General features: G+C 42.7%; 1 protein-coding gene across 4 annotated transcripts; it reads right to left on the reverse strand.

Annotated features, from left to right (window-relative positions):
* Positions 1-1,230: 1,230 nt before the first annotated feature.
* On the reverse strand, positions 1,231-19,987 carry LOC140284863 (enoyl-CoA hydratase EchA19). 4 transcript variants are annotated; one of them, XM_072378870.1, is made up of 8 exons: positions 19,673-19,987; positions 18,200-18,370; positions 15,519-15,616; positions 14,649-14,793; positions 5,471-5,620; positions 4,259-4,374; positions 3,661-3,806; positions 1,231-1,461 (listed from the first exon to the last, which is right to left on the reverse strand). In XM_072378870.1, exons 1-7 carry the CDS (start codon positions 19,812-19,814, stop codon positions 3,693-3,695), a joined length of 936 nt encoding a protein of 311 aa, XP_072234971.1. In that variant the 5' UTR covers positions 19,815-19,987; the 3' UTR covers positions 1,231-1,461; positions 3,661-3,692. The 4 variants fall into 4 exon arrangements, 3 of the variants coding, with proteins under 3 accessions (XP_072234971.1, XP_072234970.1, XP_072234969.1); XR_011910225.1 differs by lacking the exon at positions 1,231-1,461 and adding an exon at positions 2,869-3,115 and having other exon boundaries at positions 3,394-3,806; XM_072378869.1 differs by lacking the exon at positions 1,231-1,461 and adding an exon at positions 2,869-3,290.
* Positions 19,988-20,229: the final 242 nt, after the last annotated feature.

Here is a 20,229-nt window from a genome sequence, read left to right on the forward strand (position 1 = left end):
AAGGTTACATACAGTTCTGACCCCTCAGACTGGAACTATGCTGACATTCTCCACACATGCGTTCACACCAGATGTAAACGGGCCTAAAGAAATACTGAACTGATGATTTGTTAAAGGTAAGCAACAGTAATTTGTGACACACCCTGATTTCTACTCTTATTATGATGGAATGGAAGAAACTCTATGGGACATAAAGTCCTCCAAGCACAAAATGCAGGGCTTCAACAGTTATTGGACAGATAAACAGAGTGAAACAAAATCATCATGTTTAACACTTTCTGGGAAGTCCCTTTTTTCCCGATCTCAGTAGCCATTAGCTTGGCTCGCTCATCAGCCCTCCTCCCAGAGACTCCAAACCGAGAGCGCTCTGACTGCATTCTGCTGAAGGTCAGACGCCGACTACTCATAAGTACATCACACAACCTCAGTTAAACAAACAAGCTAACAAACAAAAAAATATTCCTTTAAAGTTTGAGTGAAAACTTCAAGCAATCGAGCTTATTTCCTCCCTGGTGATGCTTTTGGTGAGGCCTTCCCAGCACAGACCTTCAGCTTTTGCTGGCTGTGGGGTCTCTGCTTTTAGCCTCAGCAGATGGAAAGCAGCTCAGTCGGACTGATATCAGGTGACTGAGCAGTCAACCAGTCATGAATATCCCACCTTTTTTTTTTTATTGCAAACAGCTCTGTGGCCTTGTGTTTAGGATCCTGCTTCACAGCGAAATCTTCTCTGGCGAGTTTTGCTGCATTTGCCTGAATCTCAGCACACAATACTTACGCACATCACTGCATTTTTCCCTGTTGACTCGGTCATTAGCCAAATCATCAAAATAAGACATTTTGCCTGATTCTTTCATAACCGTAAACAGTCAAGTCCTGACAGAGGCATCGTGTTGGACTGGTGAGGCGTTGCTCAGAGTCACAACATGTTCCCTGTTATTATCTTTTTTTAAAGTCCATATAAATAACTTTTAAGGCTTTACCTTCTCTCCTCTTGTATGCTCACCTATTTGCCCGCTGTACTAACCAACATTTTTGGAAGCTAAGAGCCTGACTATTTTCAAATGCTTATAATTCTAATATACTCAAACTCAAACTCAAACTAAAGCCAAGACCCGGTACTTTCATGCAGTACCTATTGTATTCAGCACTGAAAACTAACCCGAAAACAAATAATAAAATGCTCAGGATTTGGACTGTAAATGCTCTAAATATTCTAAACTACAGATCTCTAAATGTATGTATTGTAGCTCTAAGCAAACCAGAGATAAATGTGCTCCAGACTCCTTTGCGTGTAGAAAAAAGGAATTCTTTAAAATCCTTATTTCCCCATCATTTCTAACCGCCCTGCCCTGTGTTATGTCTTCACGGTGCCTTCAGACTGTGATGGTCCTGACGATAAGGCCCAAAGGTGTTCATATCTCCCTGCGTCTCTGCTACTGCTGCTGCCAGAGGCAATCTTATCTGCATGTGAAGAGTGAGAAGCAGCATCAAAGCTGCACATACCACCACCACCACACACACACACAATTACAGCTGGGTAGCTCCCAGACTAAATACCAAACATGACTCCCATACAGCTTTAATAAACAACTACAATGCTAAAAGGTTTTATTCAATATTACCTGAAGGGCACAATTGACCAGATATTTATAGATATTCTGATGATTTTTTTTTGCCCAGTAAGCAGATTTGTTCTTTTATTTGAGGCATTAACAAGTGGGTGACCAAATGTGTGTGTGAGAAAAGTGACAGAGTCTGATATAACAAATCAGAGCTGAAGATGCTATTCTGGGCCGACGGAGAAGTTGTGCTCTCACGGAGGCCATTTATCAGTCTTTTCAGCTCCTCTCGGAATCCGCGTTTCCATTTATTTGAAAGGGAGCTTACTCTTGATTTATAGTACGGATTACAGTGCGGACTCTGATTTCAAGATGTCTCTTTGGCTGGAGCACTGAGCACAGAAACGGGGGAAGCTGCCGTTCTCTGGATGAAACCCAGTGGAAGGAAATGGGTCATTTCTACCGCCTCATACTGCGCGAGTCAGTCCATGGTAACAAACAGCAGGAGCTCCACGTTAAACGCTTCATTAATCTTGGACATGTGTCATATTAAACAAACACTATCCCGCTCGCAAAAAAAACCCGATTCACAGCTGCTTCGGTCTCGCTGCTCTCAAACGCTGTCACAACAATCCAGATAAACAAGCTGCACAGGCCGACACGGACTCAAAAGGCACTTGAATATTGCTATTTTTATTTGACAGTGATCGGTTGTGCATATTTGTGAGTGTGTGTGTGTGTGTGTGAGTGTACGCATCCCCTGAGGCAGAGCAGGTGATATGTGAGTGCGTTTGGTGAATTGGAAGCAGAGGGAGGAGGAAACATTAAACAGAACCTCTGTGTCCTGTCATCACACTGTCTAGACAGGACACCTCCTAGACCTAACGAGGTCTTTGTCCGTCTGTGTCTATTTTATCCTCACACACACACACACACACATCTCTGTACTTTTTGGTTTTAGGTTTTCCTGTAGAATTACACGTGCTTTTTTGCTCAGCAGCGACACTCACGGCTCTTACGGTTATCGGGGGGTTTTCACACCGAGTCGAGGAACAATGACGAACCGGAGCAGGCGTGCTGCTCATGATTCCTCTGAAGTCTGTGTCGGATTAGCTTTGTGGTCCCAGCATACTGCAGCGCATATAGATAACTGAAAACATTGGAGTTTGAGGATTGAAAGAGCGAATATAACAACTGCACACTGAAGATTTATAATGACAAGACCATTTCTTATAATCGTGTTTTATGGCACTGTGTGAGAGTCTTGAGCCACCCCTCATTTCTGTGTATGTTGCAAGGAAAACAGGAAACGGGTCCAGTATTTTATTAACTTGCGAACATACATGTAAATACAGTATATAAGGCAGGAGTTTGTAGAATTCTAATGAGCTTGAAAGTCAATATTCGGTATGAGCACATTTCTTTTTCACTAAAGGCTGAACCCTCTTCGACAAATTTTCTTGTCATGTCTTTAGTCTTCAGGAATAGTTCTCCAGGCTTCTTGAAGGACATCTCAAAGCTCTTCTTTGGATGTTGGCTGCCTTTTGTTCCGTTCTCTGTCAAGATGGTCCCACGCTGCTTCAATAATGCTGAGGTCTGGGCTCTGGGGAGGATTCATCCCTCCATAAGACCTGTTGCCACTGGTTTTCAGCCCAGTTCTTGAGTCATTTGGAATACCTCAGCCTTTTCTCCCCGTTTCAAATCCTTAAAAATGGCTTCTTGACAGCCCCTCTTAAATGGAGCCTGTCAGGGTTATTTGTGACTTAATTGTCGAGGTTTCAGCCTAAGTTAAGAGACCGTTTCTGATGAGGCTTCAGTGAACAATAGTGGGCACAGTAATGGTTCATCCCTTGAGTTAGGTGCAAAACATTCCTCTGAAAATGTTCAGGTACAACGAATGGACTGATAATGAGTGAAAACGCAGCTGAAGTCTCAAAGAAAAACTTTGAAAGACCTCCAGACATACTGGAGAACTATTGCTCAAGACTAATTTAAAAGAATGGAAGAAAGTCTGAGTGCTTGGAAGCAAAATTGAAAAATATTTCTCACAAATGCAACCCACAGCAACCCATCGAGGATGCAGCAAGATGTGTTAGATCACCTGAAACCACAGTGAACACGACGTCTGCACACTTAATCCTTGGAGAACTTTCCTCCTCTTCCCTCTCCAGTGGTGAATTTGATCGCCCCACCAATAGCCTCTGCTTGGATGATGGGAACTCCGTGCTCAGATTCATACTGCATGGCCTGGACAGAAAAAGAGACATTAATCCAAAGGAATGATAATAAGCCCAGTCTGCTTAACTTTAACTTAAATAAAACTGAAAAGACAAAAGAAAAGAAAAATGCATCAAATTAAGAAGGTCAGAAAGGGAATTGATGTGTAATATTCTACCATTTAACTACAGTCCAACATAAGCACCTTCTGTGCAGCTGCTGTCCAGCTCACCTGTGAGAGCTTTCACATGAACTTTGTGCATTTGGCAATCGCCAGAATTACCTTTCAGAAATAACACACGTGACAGAGTTAACTAACCCAGCTAGAACAAATCTGATGTCGTTTTGAGACGTTTTTAAGTATTGGACGCACAGCGAAACGATACAGTTGAAAAAACATAAATAAATAAAGCATAGCACCGCTTATGAATTTGATATACTGGTCCCAAAGAAAACACACGACAGTGTTAAATCAAGTGTACCTGTGTGAAAGACGGAGCATCGTAGCAGCTGTACGCGGCTGACGAGCGGTCGGCCCGCAGACACTGTTGAGGGAAGGTGCTGATCTGCTCGGCTAGCTGCACAGCTGCCTGTAAAGCTGTGGTGGCAGCAGAAAGTCGGTAAACACAGTGACAAGCACATGATAGATCTACAGTAAGAATACAGTGAAAAATAAAAAAAATCATGAGAGAACATACACTCGTGCCTCTTGTATACTACTGTCTCCATTTTCCTTTTCTATATTTAGAAAACTGTCAGTCCAGTAATGCTGCTGCTGGGTTTCTGAGCTTTCCACCACTCCACCTCCTGACCCACATTAAAGCACGAGACTCCATCCAGATCACTGCTATGGAAAACACCAACGCCCCTTCTCATGGCACACTTTGTGTATACATGAGCTGCTACTTCCCCTCGCTTCCCTCTGAAGTTAAACGTATGCAAAGCAATCATCCTTTACAGTGGCAATTAGGGTGTGGATCAACTGTGGGACGAAGAACTTCCGAAAAGAACTAAACTAATCATTTTCTGGAATCTGAGGAGGGAGGAGAGAGAATCAAAAGAGATTGAGCTGTGAAGAGCACATGCTGCCCTTAATTGTTTGGGATCTTTCATGCGCTGCTGCGACAGAGGAAAGGGCACATTGAGATTTGTGTGTAACTCAATCCTGCGACTGCTGCTTGAATGAGAGAGAAGCAGACGGTGCTGATGCTGAGTTATAGATTCACTGTGGTGCTGAAGCCAAATAAAGAAAACAGATTCACTGGAACAAATTATTATCATTATTTATGATTCCGTTTCTCGCAGGAGAGTTTCTTAAAGAAAAAAAACAAAAGCCTTTCCTGAATGAAAACGGATCCCAGGCCTCAGTGTCTACATGACCGGTCTTTACGGTGGGTAACAAATTGTTCAGCATGCTGTAAAAACAACATTACAGAGGCAGTTCTGTGTGCTGGACCGCGATTTATGAAGATCATGTTCCCTGGATTCTTCAACTCTCTCGACAGCACTTGTTGCCTTATTGTTGCAGCTTCTTGTAGAATTTTACACAGATGATAGAATTCTCAACTTCCACTGATTTTTTTCAGCTTTTCAATGAGGAAACGATTGTTTCCTCTTTTAGGTCAAACAAGCATCTTAAACCTTATCCAACCCGACAAAAGAATAAGCAAACAAATCCAAACCTACTTAAATACCTTGGCCATCAGGAACAACTCTATTGGCCAGTCCGTAGGCGAGAGCCTCGTGTGCTCCAATTGGTCGTCCAGTCAGAATCAGGTCGAGCGCTCTTGATAGACCAATGAGACGCGGGAGACGCACTGTGCCGCCGTCAATCAGGGGAACTCCTAGAAAAAGATCTGATTTAGGAATGAAATAGATCTCCTCCAACTCTGAACGCCGCTCAGATACATTCACGAGTATACTGCAGTGCATTCAAACATCTTGTGTAGCATCCTAGGCCTTTAGCACCAAGCCTCAAATTAACTGTTAATGCGTTCTCGGCGCTCCTCGTAGTCCAGCCTCACCTGCTCTTGGTTATTACCTTCTCCTCCTGCTCTTTGACAAACATATCGTGCTCCCCATCATCACAAGCAATGTCTGAACAATTAAAATAATCTAAAATAAATAAATAAATCAGGTATGGTACAGGTTACTTCTGTCAGGGGAGCATAGTTCTCACACTATTTCACTCCTCAATTGTATCTCTTCAAGAGGATCTGAAAACTCAAACTCCCACTGACTCAGTCTCACTGGACACATTTGTATCATGCTTTATTACCCTCTACCAGAAGGACAGAGGGAGAGGAGGGAGAGTGAGAGAAAGAGTGGACTGCAAGGTACAGTAAGCTTCTGGTATTTATCCCTAATTTCTAAAAGGCACCAGCTGCAACTGGCACTTTTGACTGTTCTGCTCCACGCCACAGTCCCAAGTCACTGATTCTATATGACCGCCTCTTACTGAGAGAATGTGTCGAACATGCTTTCATAACCCCACGTTACTGTGAAGCCTGTGCAGCTTCGTTCTCTCTCTGCTGGGGAGTGGGAAATAATGCGATTGTACTCCTACTTTACAAGCTTCCCTCTTTCTCCATGTCGTTCAAATAGATTACAATGCAACAGATGAAATATCAGCGCTAATGCGCGTGACCAACCGAGAAGCCTGGTTCATGTTCAGTATATGTGGCGCTCTGACAAGCAGAAGACTGCAAAAGGGAGGGGGTTTCTACGCTGTCTGCAAAGCTCGAGTTCACTCGTTTTTTTCAGTCATCCTTCATTATAGGAGCACGGCGGAGCACCCTAAGCACGGGAAATGTAATAGAAATTACACCTCAACTCCTTTTGCCGAAAGCCAAATATAAATGAGTACAGTTCCTTTTATACACAAGTGTGTGTGTGTGTGTGTGTGTGTGTGTGTGCATGTGACTGATTCAGAGACAACCATTAAGGTCCATTACAGAGGTCTTCAGTCAAGGTTTTTTCCTCAGTTGAGTTTTTCTGACATCCAGTTTAACATCTTTTACTTTCAGTTGTTTCTAAACTATAAATATATATATATATATATATGTATACAGTATATATGGTGTTTTGATGTTTCTTCAAATCAAACTGTAATTTCAGATATTCACAGTTCGAGGCTTCAGATGTTTTCCATATAAGCACTGGCAGCTGATGATGATGGCAACGCAATAGTCCTCCGGGAGTTAATGCTCAATAAACTTAATTAGAACAAGGAGGCTCTCTCCGTGTCACGTCCAACACTTAATTACAGTAAAAGGCCGACGGAGGAAGAAAATTGAGTGACAGAGACAAAAGACAGGCTAGAAACTGCACACAGAGCTTGTATGAGGCAGAGGAAGACAAAGCCTGACTTAAAGAAGAAGAGATTAAAAGGCAGGCTGACCTCCAGTCTGTCTGTCTTTGGTGCTGCTGTTGGCACCAAAGCTATCAGTAACCGGAAGAATCCCCCTTCTTATCCACAGCATCCGTCTGAAGCACCTCCTCCCCTCACCCTCCTCTCTCCCTGATAGCCCTGTCTCTGATGTGTGCTCTTTGACAGACTTCTGCTTTGTCCCCCATGAACAACAATGGAGATATTTGAGTGGCTTTGAAGTAGCTTTCAATTCAAAAGGTGTATTTGATTTGAAAGAGCTTGGTTCAGGTGGAGATCCTCTTTTTTTTGGAGAGGAAGTGTTTGTCAGTGATCCCGATGAAAGATAATCAGTCAGTACCTGTAAGATAAAACAAGGATTTGTCATCTCAGCCTCAATAATGAGTTAAACGTTTGGAAAACCACATGCTGCCTTCTTGCTGAAAGCAGATAAGTCCATTGTCAAAACATGGGCTTGTTATTAACAGAGATCATCTTGAGTCAGCAAAGTCTATTATTATATAACCAGATAGAATTGGTGGTTCTCTTCCTTGCAACACAGGGTCATCGCTACTTATCTGACTGAAGTTATTCCTTGTATTTTATCTGCTTACGACATACTCTGATATGCGTTAGCCTGACACAGCAGCAAAATCCTAAATTCTCTTGACTGCCTCAAAGAAAGGGCAAATCCAGATCTGAAAAAGAAAGTTTGCCCTTATTTAATTCTAAGGTTTAGCAAGTCAGCAGAAAATTTAAATTATTTAAAAAAAAATTAATCCTCACCAGATAAGATAAGGTAAAAACAATTTCAGATGTGACACATTACACCAAGTAATCATTCATTTGACATAAACTAAGCCCAAATTGAGAAGCAGTGCTTTAAAAACTAAGTACATCCTTAATGCTTTTGTCAAATTTAGAGAGTAACTCAAATGCTCATCAAATGTACTCGATTCTGCCTTCAGGTGGGTTTTAACACAATGTCAAGGAAGCAATTGTTGCTGCTCATCGATTTGGGAAGGGTTGTTTTCAAAGTCCATCATTCCACAGTGAGAGAGATTATTCACGAGAGGAAAACATTCAAGGCAGCTGCCAGTCCTCTCAGGAGTGGACATCCCAGCAGTTTACTCCATGTCAGGCCGTATAATGGTCAGACATTTTCTTTGAAGGGCCTTGAGATGACATTTGTTGCGATTTGGCGCTATAGAAATAAAACTGGATTGAATTAATGCTCAATAACAAAAAAAAACTAAGTTACACTTCAGACTCTCCAGGCCTCCCCTTGTATGTTAAAAATTAATGACACTTCAAAGAACAAATATGAGCTGTTTGGGAGGGTTTCCAGGAAAAAGCCTCTTCTCTCTAAGAAGAACGTGGCAGCACAGCTTCGGTTTGCAAAGCTGCATCTGAACAAATCACAAGACTTCTGGAACAATGTCCTCTGGATGAGATGAGAGCAAAATGGAGAGGTTTGTTTTGGAGTAAAATCAAACACAGCATGTCAGCACAAACACCTCTGACAAACACAGCGGTGGAGCGGGGAAGTTTTGGGCTGTTTTTGCAGCCACAGAGTACCACAGGGCACTGGCTGCCTTGCTGTCAGCGAGTTAAACACGAACTCCTCTGTACACCAAAGTATTCTAGAGTAAAATGGAAGGCCATCAGCCTGGCTGACATTGGGTCAAACAACAAGACAATGGTCCTAAACACACCATCAAATCTGCAACAGAATGTCTGAAAAAGAAAAGAATCAACAGGACTCGGACATCAGCCTGATTCAAATGATGTAGTGGGAAGTTCAGGGAGGAGTGCACAAACAAACGCCTGTAAACCTCAATCAACTGAAGACACTTTGCAACAGAACAGCGAGAAAAACGTGAGAGACTGAAAAATGTCATACAGAAAACAATCACTTCAAGTTATTGCTGCTGAAGTTCATGAGCTATTGGATGCAGCTTGTTTTTAAACACACTGCTTCTGCATTTTGACTTGAGTTCAGTACGATAAATAATGCATGCCACATGTCTTTCATATCTTACTTTCATGCCTATTTGCATCATTCTAAGACCTTCTGGAGACCAGATCTTATTCTTTAAATATTTCATGATACAGAAGGCATTAGAGATGAAAGACAGAGCACTTTCTTTTTCATGATTGTATGTTTGCTTTAAAACAACAATTTATGTCCAGTTTTCATCACTACATATTTCCAAAGCGCTCAACTCAATCTACTCGGCATGTAGGCAGAAAAGTTCTCATTATGTTAGTACTATGTCCCAAGGGAGGGGACGTGACCACACATCTGCCAGTCCACAGCGACTCATAACCCAAGAACACTGAGAAACATGACACACTTGGGTATTTCAGTTTGCTCCTGGTGCTGCTGGCATCCTTACCACATCAAAGCTAAACCCACTACAATGGCCTCCCATGAGGGTAATGCGATTAAGTTTGATGTGGATTAACAGTTTCCGGATAACTCCAGACTAAATGGACAGAGGCAAAAGAGCAGACCTTCAATTTGGAAGCTTGCTTTGAAACGCTCAGTGGGAATTGAGGAAAATACTTGAGCTGGGCTGGGTCAGAGATGAGTGCCACACAATTAACTGGATTTCATGTCTTTAGCCCACTGATTTAATACCAAGGTATTCTTTAGTTTACAGAGCACAATTATAAAAGACCACCAAGGCTGAGAATGAGAGCTTGAACCATGAAAGTAAGGGTGTAGCGGCTCATAAAAACATGATATTATATGGAAGTGGGAACGTGATCCGATCTTATCAGGACAAAAACTCTGATCTTAATAGTTGTAATCGATAGTAAAGATGAGAGTCATGCTTGACCTTTGGATAACTGTGATTATCACCACTGTGATCTGTAATTTCTCATAAAATGATGCCCGCGTGGATAAGTTATCCACTTGTGATGTTGCTTGTTTTCCATCTGAGCAGCACGACAGCTCTGTTCATTCATCCTTACTGGAAGAAAATCCGTCAGCTTGAAAAGAAAACCCGGTTTGAAGTGGGATGACGCAACCGTTGGACTATGTTGCTCAGTTTCAAAGTCACCGAGCAGGTGTTTGGATTGGCTGATTTCACGTCAGCTTTTGGTCTGTGGTTTGACTTCAAGATTTGTCTTCTTCTCTTTTACTCTTCATCATACTCGTTCAGCCACAGAGATGGGACCGAGCACTGACAAGAAGGGAAAGGGAGGAGAAACTGACACTGCAGGATGCTGGAGGTTGCTGTGTGTGTTGGAAGAGTCTCCATTTCAAAGAGCAAAATCAAAGGCGTAACACTAAATCAATTCTGAACAACCTCCATGCCGGCCTGATTTAGCTTCTCGAATGAAATATTAGTAGTATTTTGAGTTTCCTTTTCCTGTGCCAGCTCTTTTTTTATTTTTTCTTTGTTTCATTTCTATGGTTTCAGGAGCCAAAATAACGTTGGGGGAATTAAGTAAGCACCGTGGTTTTTCATTCAGGTCTCTGAAAGCTCAAAGAGCAGCAGACACTAATACCAGATTCCTGTGACGCAACCATCTCCTCCCTCTCATTTCCTCCTTGGCAGGGCAGAGGGGCCCCAGACAGGAAGCCACAGGTTTCGGCAGCCAATCACATGCCAGAGAACTGTCGGATCCTTGTGGTAGCCATGGGCCCACATCAGAGCAGCGCAGCGAGCCTCTGAGGCTTTTTCAACTCCAAAGCCACCAGGGATTCCCTCAGGCTGCTGCCATCTGTGCCCGGCCCAAAATCGGTTACCGGATTCAACCATTAAAAGGAAATAATGGCTAAGAGACACTGGATCTTTAAATAAACTTTGCGTCCAACAGAACAGCAGCGCTTTTGATGGAAAAGACGAGGGAAGCTCATTTTCCCAACTTTAAACAATTGGAAACCAAAGTACAGTTCGGTTGTCTTTTCACACAAAAAGCCTTCGATCTTCAAAATCAACTCCTAATAAGCAGTGACTTGTCCCATCTCAATCACCCCTCAAGCATTCCCTTACTTATATTTGTGTGTAAACTACACCAACACCAACAGCTTGAGAAGGGTGAAGACGGTGGCTGTGGAGCATTAAGCTATGCAGAAAATGCCTATAAAAATGCTGAACCCACAGTCGAAGTAATAATCGCTCTAAATGTACATTGAGTGGAAAAACCACAGCAGCTTCAGCCAAGCTGGAGGAAACAACTCCAATGTGTTGACAAACAAGCGTCGCAAATGTGAAGCAATGAAGAGGCTGAGGATTAATTACGGAGAGGAAATGTGTAAAAACCGCAGCAACGCTTCTTACTGCCTCCCAAACATATTTTCGGGCTGATGGAAGGGGTTTGAATGCAGGCGTTGGATGAGTTGAAAAATCTAGAGACAGATGTAGAGCAGAGACTGAGACTTTTTAAAGTGCTCAGGAAGGTTTGTCACTTCGAGTTCAGATGTGTGCCAATAATCAGTGACTGGAACAACACTCTGACATTATGCATCTTCTCTTGTTTGTGCCCAGATCTGCAGCCACTTCTGCTTTTCTATGGAAGCTTTTCCACTTCTTTTTCATTACAAACAGACAGGCAAGACGTGGCATAAACCTGCTGTGGAATAAAGAAATAATAACGGCAAGTGTGATTCTCAACTAAGTGAAACCTTTACATCTAATACTTTGGTAAAGCCCGGTATACAGACTGTATACAGCCTGCAATTTTCAGCTGTCACAGATGAAAGATGACCAACGTGGGAAAAGATTGTAGGGATATCTTTGATAGTGGATAAAAACAGTAGTCCAAGATCAGACAGGGAGAGGCGTTCAAAGACCGTTCTAACAGTAAGGCACCGCTCAGGGGCAAAGGGTGATCGTCCTGCGCTGTGGCTGCTGCTATGACCTCCGTCTACCGACCAAACAACAGGATTGTAGCATAGAATTATGCCTCGATCAGTGTGACACTGACTGGGTAAACCCAAAGCTCCTGGGCGAGGAGTAAACCTGCGAGGGTACAAACACAGAAAAATGTTTAAATTACATCCACAAACAGCTGCACGGTAACTGGAAAAATGATTATATAAGTAAACAGGGTATCATTGGAGCTCAATACCATGCTCCTAATTAACTTTGAATTTGATTTATAGTCAAGTTTCATTCAAAATAGGCAGAAAACTCAGCGGATTGACAGTAAAATGAAAAGTGACAGCGCAGAAAGCACAGTCATCGGCACTGTCAGGATGCTCTCCTGTGAAATTACAGGCCTGACATGATTAGCCTTGCATGTTTACACTCTAAATCTGGTACTGCCAGTAAATTATAGTACAACAACCTTATTTATAAACACTATGATTGTATTTTAAGTCCTCCAGCAGCACGGCTAAAGGAATGACAACGATATGAGAGCTACTGCAAGGGTCCAACACAAGCCACTCTTCCACAGTGAAGGGGACCCGTGGCCTTCTGGAATCTGGATCGCGTCTTCGTGTTTACAGCAGAGAATTTCAGGAACAACTCGATCTTTTCAAAGTACAGCTGAGTCAGCGGGCCAACCGTGATATAAAATGCCAAAATAGGAAAATGTTGTTTATAAGGAAACCGTGTGACATAAATAAAATGTAAAACCTATTTGGCCCTGAAGTGGAAACCTGGCAGTTGGTTGTTTCCTCTTCTACTTATCAAGACTGCCCAGCAGACTCTGGCCGTGATGCCAAAAGGTCACGGTCAGCAACGTTATCGCGCTATGACTCCATCCTCGCACACAAACAAGAGGAAGCTGGGGTGATAACAGAGAACATAGTAACAAAGCTTGAAAAATAGAAACAGATTCAATTTCCTTGTATTAAGAGAGAGATGATGTTCGCCTGGATGCAAAGAAAACACAAAATCGCTCTCTGCAACTGGTGCAATCAGCCGAGCAAAGAACACACAAACACAACTGAAAACGAAGAAGGAATAGAATCGTCTGCCAAAAACAAAATCCCCATCTCATCTGTGACATGTAGAATGAGCTGAACTACACCGGCTACATTACCGGCGGCTGTGGAACGGTTGTTCAGGTAAAAGTAGAAGGTTTAAAAAGGAAAAAGTAAGATTATTCGTGTCATTGCTTAATTACTTCTTCTATTCAAGTTAAAATCAAACAGGGAGAAATGACATTGAAAACCATAAAGTTTAAAAAACAAGCTGTCAAAGCGAATTAAGCCTGGTCTGCTCTGAGTGGTCAGACCCGATCTGCCTCCGCCCACCATTCCATATCAACTCTGCTTTTATTTTTTGTTTTTTTAAATCAGGGCTGGATGCTGGCGTTCAGGTGTCACATGATGCCAAACAGATTAACTAAAAAAACGCTTCGAATTCAATTTGATGGGGACTTTAAATCAAATTTCAGCAAATCAATTATTCAGCTACTAGTGCTATTGCTATTTACAACTGAACGCTGACTGGTTTCCTGTAAAAACAGAAGCGGCGTTCCTGCCACACAGCCTGGAACAAGCAAACTGGAAGATCGAAAAACTTCCTCTTCTGAGTCTTTCGGCCTGCGAGCCTCCCACACAGAGTTGGGGGGTAAAACCACGGTCCACATTGTTCTGGTCGTCCCGTGGCAGAAAAATATCTAAGATGTTTCAAAGTCTAAGCGTTCGGTTTCATTTTTGCTTTTGGCTCAGTGTTTTGGACTGAGATTCTGCTGCTCCAGAATGATGCCCAGTGGCTTTCAAGGTATTCTGAGCCTTTACCTACAAAACAGCCTTTTTTTTCCTTCCCCCCATTGTTGAGCCTGATATTGTCACATAGGTGGCAGCTTAAATAAACTGGATCTCAGGGGGACTTTAAAGTTGTATTGTTTCACAGATGTTGCACTAAAGCAGCCAAATCTTTGACCAAAACAAAAGGGAACAAAAGTGTAAGCTGACTCAGAACCTGTTAACAGCTCACAGGGCTCTCCATATTTGAAAAGCGACTCTGGTTTTATTCCTGTTTGTACGAGGCTATTTTAGTGGAGGAAATGCACTAATGTAAGGCCAGACTGATGAATTACATTTAAAGAGTGGCAGTACCTGAAATACCAGGAGCAGAAAAGTAAAGTGGCAGCAGTATTATCAAAAGTCAAAACGAGGAAAAAAAAAAAAAATCAGAAACATTTTCATAGCTGAGGTCTGAGTCGAGCTTTTGTGCAGACGATCTGGATAAACCAGAGTGGAAAAAGCAAAAGTGTTGTGCTTGACCATCGCTTATCAATCTGAATGTGTGAGAGTGTGTGTGAAATGTTGATGTCAGCTGGCTCCACCGACTATCCAGTGTTCATTCTGCGAGTTCATTCCACTTTAAAAACATCCTAAATTCAGATTGAGTGAGATGTGAAGCCTCTTCAGTTAATGAGTCAGGCTTGGAAAGGCTTAAGAAATGGTGTTGCCTCTAAGAGAAAAAGAACTACGGAAGCCGTTACAACAAAGAACCACACAGTATGTTAGAGTAGTAACCATGACAGCGATAAAGATGGGAACCAGCATCACGAGGAGTCGCACGCACCAAACCTGCGACAGAACACCCCCATGACGGCACTCTCTTCCACCACTCTCAGATCTGCCAGCAGAGCCAGCTCCAGGCCTCCGGCCACAGCAAAGCCACTCACTGCCGCTATCAATGGTTTGGACAGCTGTAAACGGGACGGACCCTGTAGGAAACAGCTGGATCAGTAAATCCAAACATACACGCACGCTTACACTGTAATCTAAGCCAAACGACTGCAGTCACCATGCAAGAAATAAACAGTGAAGACAGGGCACAAACATTCTCAAAACCAAGTGGTTATATCATCACCACTTCACTACCACTTTTGTGCTTTTTCCACCACTTTTATCCACTAAAATGTTCCAGATTTCATTTTCTAATGCATTTTTTCATACTGTCAAACAAAAGGGTAACAAACGATCCAAGTTTTGGCTGGAGCTGAACATATGAAGCACTGTGTGTTCGGTATGAGGTAAAAAGCTATCATTTTCTGCACAGGAGGTCCACTCAATTCCAAAGACTTAACATGCAATCTAAACAGATGGATTTATGGAAGACTGTAGCTTTTATAACTTTCAGTAAATCATTTGTGTTATGATTCCGACTCTCTGTCAAGTATTGGGAGAGTTGCAGAAGCCAGAACTTTCTGCTCATGTACAACACACATGTACAACTCTAGTTACTGAGGCATACCAATGACTGAATGTCATTCCTAAAACAAAGACTTCTAAAAACATACACAATTATTACTGCCCATATTTGCTGGGTTTATATATAATGGAAACCTTTAACTCTCGTTAACACCATAAGGAAACGTAGGTAGAAACCTCACAAGCACACACACACACACACACACACACACACAATCACAACCCAAGCCCTGCTCACCATTGGACCAGGACCCTTTGTGACATCTTGCTCCAATTTAAGGGGGGCTTTTTGATTGGCCAGCATTTTCAGATCATAACCAGCGCAGAAATTCCCTCCTGGAAGAGACCACAAAATTACAAAGTATGGCAGCTGGAAAGTCAGAGAGGAAGGGAAAATGATGAGGATGAAAAAAGGGCTGCTATTTGGATAGAGCAGCTTTCTTTCTTTTGGCTGGCGCACAAATGCTTCTCTTCCCTAAAGAACCTAAATTCAATGCATAGGCACAGATCATGCATGCGTTCACATGCATCGCACACTCATTAATGGGGGAGCGACATTCTGTAACCGCAGCCTCTTCCGTTAAGACTCTTGTGGTAATTACAACATTGCCCAGGAGGCAAACAAGCAGTATGTCACAGTCTCAAGCAGGGGCTCACTGAATCCTTGTCTCTCTGTAATGTAACCGTCATGAAAATGATCGCAGTGATCAGATGTGCCAGCAACACCCATCAGCTGGGAGCTCTGATTACAGCTGTGGGTCAGCGCAGGGCAATTACAGAAGAAACGGTGTGTCATGCTGTTTATGGGAGCAGCATTGAAACGGAGGGGCCCTGAACTCTTTCATCTTCGTGAGAGGAAATGAGCAGAAGCTGGACATTTTGTGTTTACTTCTAATGTGAGCGCTGAGACTGAAAAAAAGAGAAAGGAACAGTGACGCAATCGTATGCGATGAGGGACGCTGCCATCAGCAAGAGAAATGTGCAAGTCTCGGGCCTTCTGGCCTTCAATTTTACCTAAATTATGGAAAAATACAATGCCAGGTTTCATAGGAACTGTTTCTGTGGATATGACTTAAAGTGTCTGGAAAGAAGTGCATCATTTTAAAGGTTTTTTTTTTTTTTTAATTACTGGAAAACACTGTGTAAAACATGTAGAGCCACTGATGAAGACTAACTAACCCCCTGACATCCACCCGCTTTCAGCTAAAGCAAAATGATTGGAAGCGACTGAAAGAGAATGCAACCCTACAGACAAAAGAAAAACTGAGAAACTCAAACTTTCCAACCCCTGCTGACTACTATTGCTGCTGTGGAATCGTGCCGTTTGCACCATTTCAATCCTGGGGCGACCTGCTGTTGATGCACTGTGTGACAAACTTGATTGGCTCAAGACACAGCGACAGAATTTCAGTGCACTCGCATTAGGACCACTTTTAGGCGTTTGATACATTAGTCTAAGGAAAACTTTAGATTTTTTAGTGAAAGTGGCTACAGTGGCACAGCTGGGTTCGCATGCAAATTGCACCTGGTCCCCAAAAAATACAAAAAACGCCCTCAGAAATCTGAATCGAAACACTCCAGAGCACATTCAGAAACTGCTGAAAGCAATTACTTTTAATTTCATACGCACCCCCCAAAAAATAAAGAGAGGAAAAAAAAAAAAAAAACAACCCCAGACGCTGAAAAATGAGAGCTGAGAAAGTGACGGTGTTGGTGCTAATTTGAACAAAATGGATTCCGTATGCTAGCAGAAACATTACATCCACACTTGGAACTCCCTGCTTGTCATCTCGCAGCACTGACAGACTGCTAATCACCAGCGAGGGTCAGTCGTCTTGAGCGGCAACAGAGGACAACCTGCTGACAGGAATGTGTGGTGGGATGATTAAAATGACATTACAGAAATAGTGGGAATCGTGGAGGGGCCACTTTTGTGAAACTACCTACTGTGCTGCTAATTGCCAACCCATTTAAAGCGAGCAAATTACCCTCCGACACTGTTCTCAGTTCACAGCTGAAGTGAGAGGTATCCAGAGCCATTATGTGGAGAGGCTCCAAACCCTAAAGCCTATACTTTGAGGCCACAGTGCACCTCATACAGCAGACAGGCGGATTCAAGCCGATGACAGTATTTCCACTGTGGGAAAGAGTTCATTCGGTGTGCGTTGGGATTATTTTGAGAAGCATTAGGAGTTGTGACATGATTCTGGTGTCGTTGTGGCTGACACAGTGCAGGCCACCTCACAGGTGTGTTTTCACTGCATGCGCACCAGTCTGGTCTCCTCAGTGTTTTTCGGTGAGATCTAAGCACAGCGAGGACGAAAGGGTGGGGTGGGGGGGGGGGGGGAGACATGTAGAAGAAGAGGACGATTTAGACAGGGCCAGTGGAGGTTTGGGAGAAAATAAAGAGGCGAGGAAATGTGAAAAGACAAACAGAAGTCAGGAAAAATGGAGATGAAACATCGTGACGTTCAATAACTGTACGGAACACCACTACAGCCTAAATGTTCTCCGTCAAGGCACAAAACGTGAAATTATTAATAATGAGCAAAGAAAAACACAAATAAACACTTTGTTTTTTGTACGCATTCAGCAAACAACAGACTGTATAACACTTTAATTTGGTTTTTTAAAGAGTTAATGGAAGGATTCTGTTAGCCTTAGGCTGTGCCAGACTCTCCAAATTTTCTCTAACAGTGAGCCATGAAGCGGCTGCATGAGAGTGTTAACTACAAGACAACTATTTGGTCCATAACTACATGACGTAAGCAAGTCTGAAGCTCGGTCACGAGTCTCTAAACATCTGTCTGAAGTAAAAGAGCAAATGGGCTGCTCGCCGACTCTGGCAGCTTCAGTGGAAAACGGCAAAAAGGGTTTTTTTTTTTTACCCACCCCTTCGATCTCTTACAATTCTTTTACCTCTCCCATGCAGGATGGCCACGTTCAAGTCTGGGTCACTTTCAAAGGCCTGCAACTCCTCCAGCAGACGTCTCGCTGTCTCCTGGTTCACCGCGTTACGCGCCTCTGGCCGGTTTATTGCCACAGTAACCACGCATCCCCTTCGCTCCGAGACCACAGTCTGACCTGCAGCTTTCCACAGAGAATGAGAAAGATGGACAGATGAAAACCAACAACACTTAGAAAGAGAGCAGCCAGAGACATTCATCTTAAACTGATGGAGTGATGGAGGCCGAACATAAATCATCTTATGTCTTATCGACTTGATAAACGAAAGACAGAGGACTAGACACGGAGGTGCGGCTGAGTGACCTCTGCTCTCGCTGTGTGTCAGTCGGCCACGGATTGTGGCCTGAGGTTGCAGCAGGCAGCTGACCTGACATTGTTTAGGTTCATCCCAGGGAATCTAACTGTCAACCACACCCAGAGGCAACTGCATCCAAGGGAGAGGAGCCAGGAAAACAAAGCTACTGGATGCAATGGCCTCGCTCACACAGACAATTCCAAGGAAGACAGATTGCTAAACCAAACCCAGTGAAGGATGAAAAGAAAAGGTAATTTGTCTCAGGCGTACTTTCTACTCCGCTACACCTCAAACAAATAATTACACAGAGCTGGTGCCATTCTTAACTACGTCTGCAGAGAGCTGCTTTTAGTTTTCTTTCTCTTTCAGTAACATTTTTGTTACTGGGAAATTTTAGCTTTTTTGTTGTTGTTTAGTACTGGGAAACACTTCATGAAAAGACCATATTTTCAATGGGAGCCAAATTCACAACTTGAGTGGCTTGAATGGGGATTTTTGTCAGATGACGCTGCAGTCGGACAATTTTAGAGCGGAGCGACAGTCTGGAAATGTTTTAAGGACCATGAGCTGACACTTAGGCTTAATGGACGGCTTCTTTTAGTCAAAATTTGTGAAGCAGTTAGCCATCTGACAATAGAAACTGAAAAAAAAACGATTGACAGCAGCTTTAATGGGAATTCATATTATTGAAATATATACTTACACTTTACTGGTTTTCTTGAAATCTTTATATTTATTCATTCGCTCCTGTATTGTTTCAGTGAGCATCTCATCTTGGTCTTCGTTTTCCCCATATGACATCTTTTAGGTAATACTTTTGGTGTGTATTTCTGAAATTATTTTTCTACAGAAACGATTTCCCCTCCTGATGTTGCCATTTTATTTCTGAATGGGTGCGTTTTGCGTCAATGCATTCTATGAACTGTTTAGTGAATTACGCTTCCTGTTTTGTAACTGGTTGAGGATAACATTCAGGGTAAAAAAAAACGTTTAGTGAGCTATTCCTTTCATGTGTTCAACGTTCTTGCCTTGGAGTTGATTAGTAATCATGTTCAGGTGTGTCCGTGGCCTCTGCTGCCTCCTATAGTCCTAAAGAAGTCATTACACACTTATACTTGTTCCACTCTTACTTGTTTTGGTGTCTTCCTCTCCTGTTGAACAACTGTAGGAGTTTGTTGGAGTCAAGGTCGTCCTCTGGGTCTGTCCAAATGTCTTACTCTGATATGTCGCCATTAAAATTGGTGTCAACGTCCGAAAATGTTTTAGCGCCATTCCGAACTGATTTATGGAAACAGAAGCTCGAGCTCAGCAAGAAATAAAAGTTAACTGATAACTACTGTATTAAAACAAGAGAGAAAACGCTCATAAGTATCGCCAAACTATCTTTATGAGGCTACTTTAGAACAACTCCGTTATCCAGGTGCAACACTTTTAAACTTCCCGTCAGGAACTAAGACATGTTCCGCAAAGGTTCTGAGGACACACACACTTGGTGCATTGCGGTGTTAAAACCTGCAAACACACAGCAGAGGGCGATATTTATCCTTGTTAAATCCAGTTTCCTGCAGAACATTTAAGGCTTTCCCGTGTTGTTCATTACCCAAATATAATTTTGTGCGTGCTTGTTCATTGCTTTATACTTTCCCTCCACTTGGTTTTAGAGGAGTGTTGTACTTTCTACTAAAAC

Source organism: Leuresthes tenuis, unplaced genomic scaffold, assembly GCF_036924035.1.
Source record: "Leuresthes tenuis unplaced genomic scaffold, fLeuTen1.0.hap1 SCAF_24, whole genome shotgun sequence".
Classification (NCBI taxonomy): domain Eukaryota; kingdom Metazoa; phylum Chordata; class Actinopteri; order Atheriniformes; family Atherinopsidae; genus Leuresthes; species Leuresthes tenuis.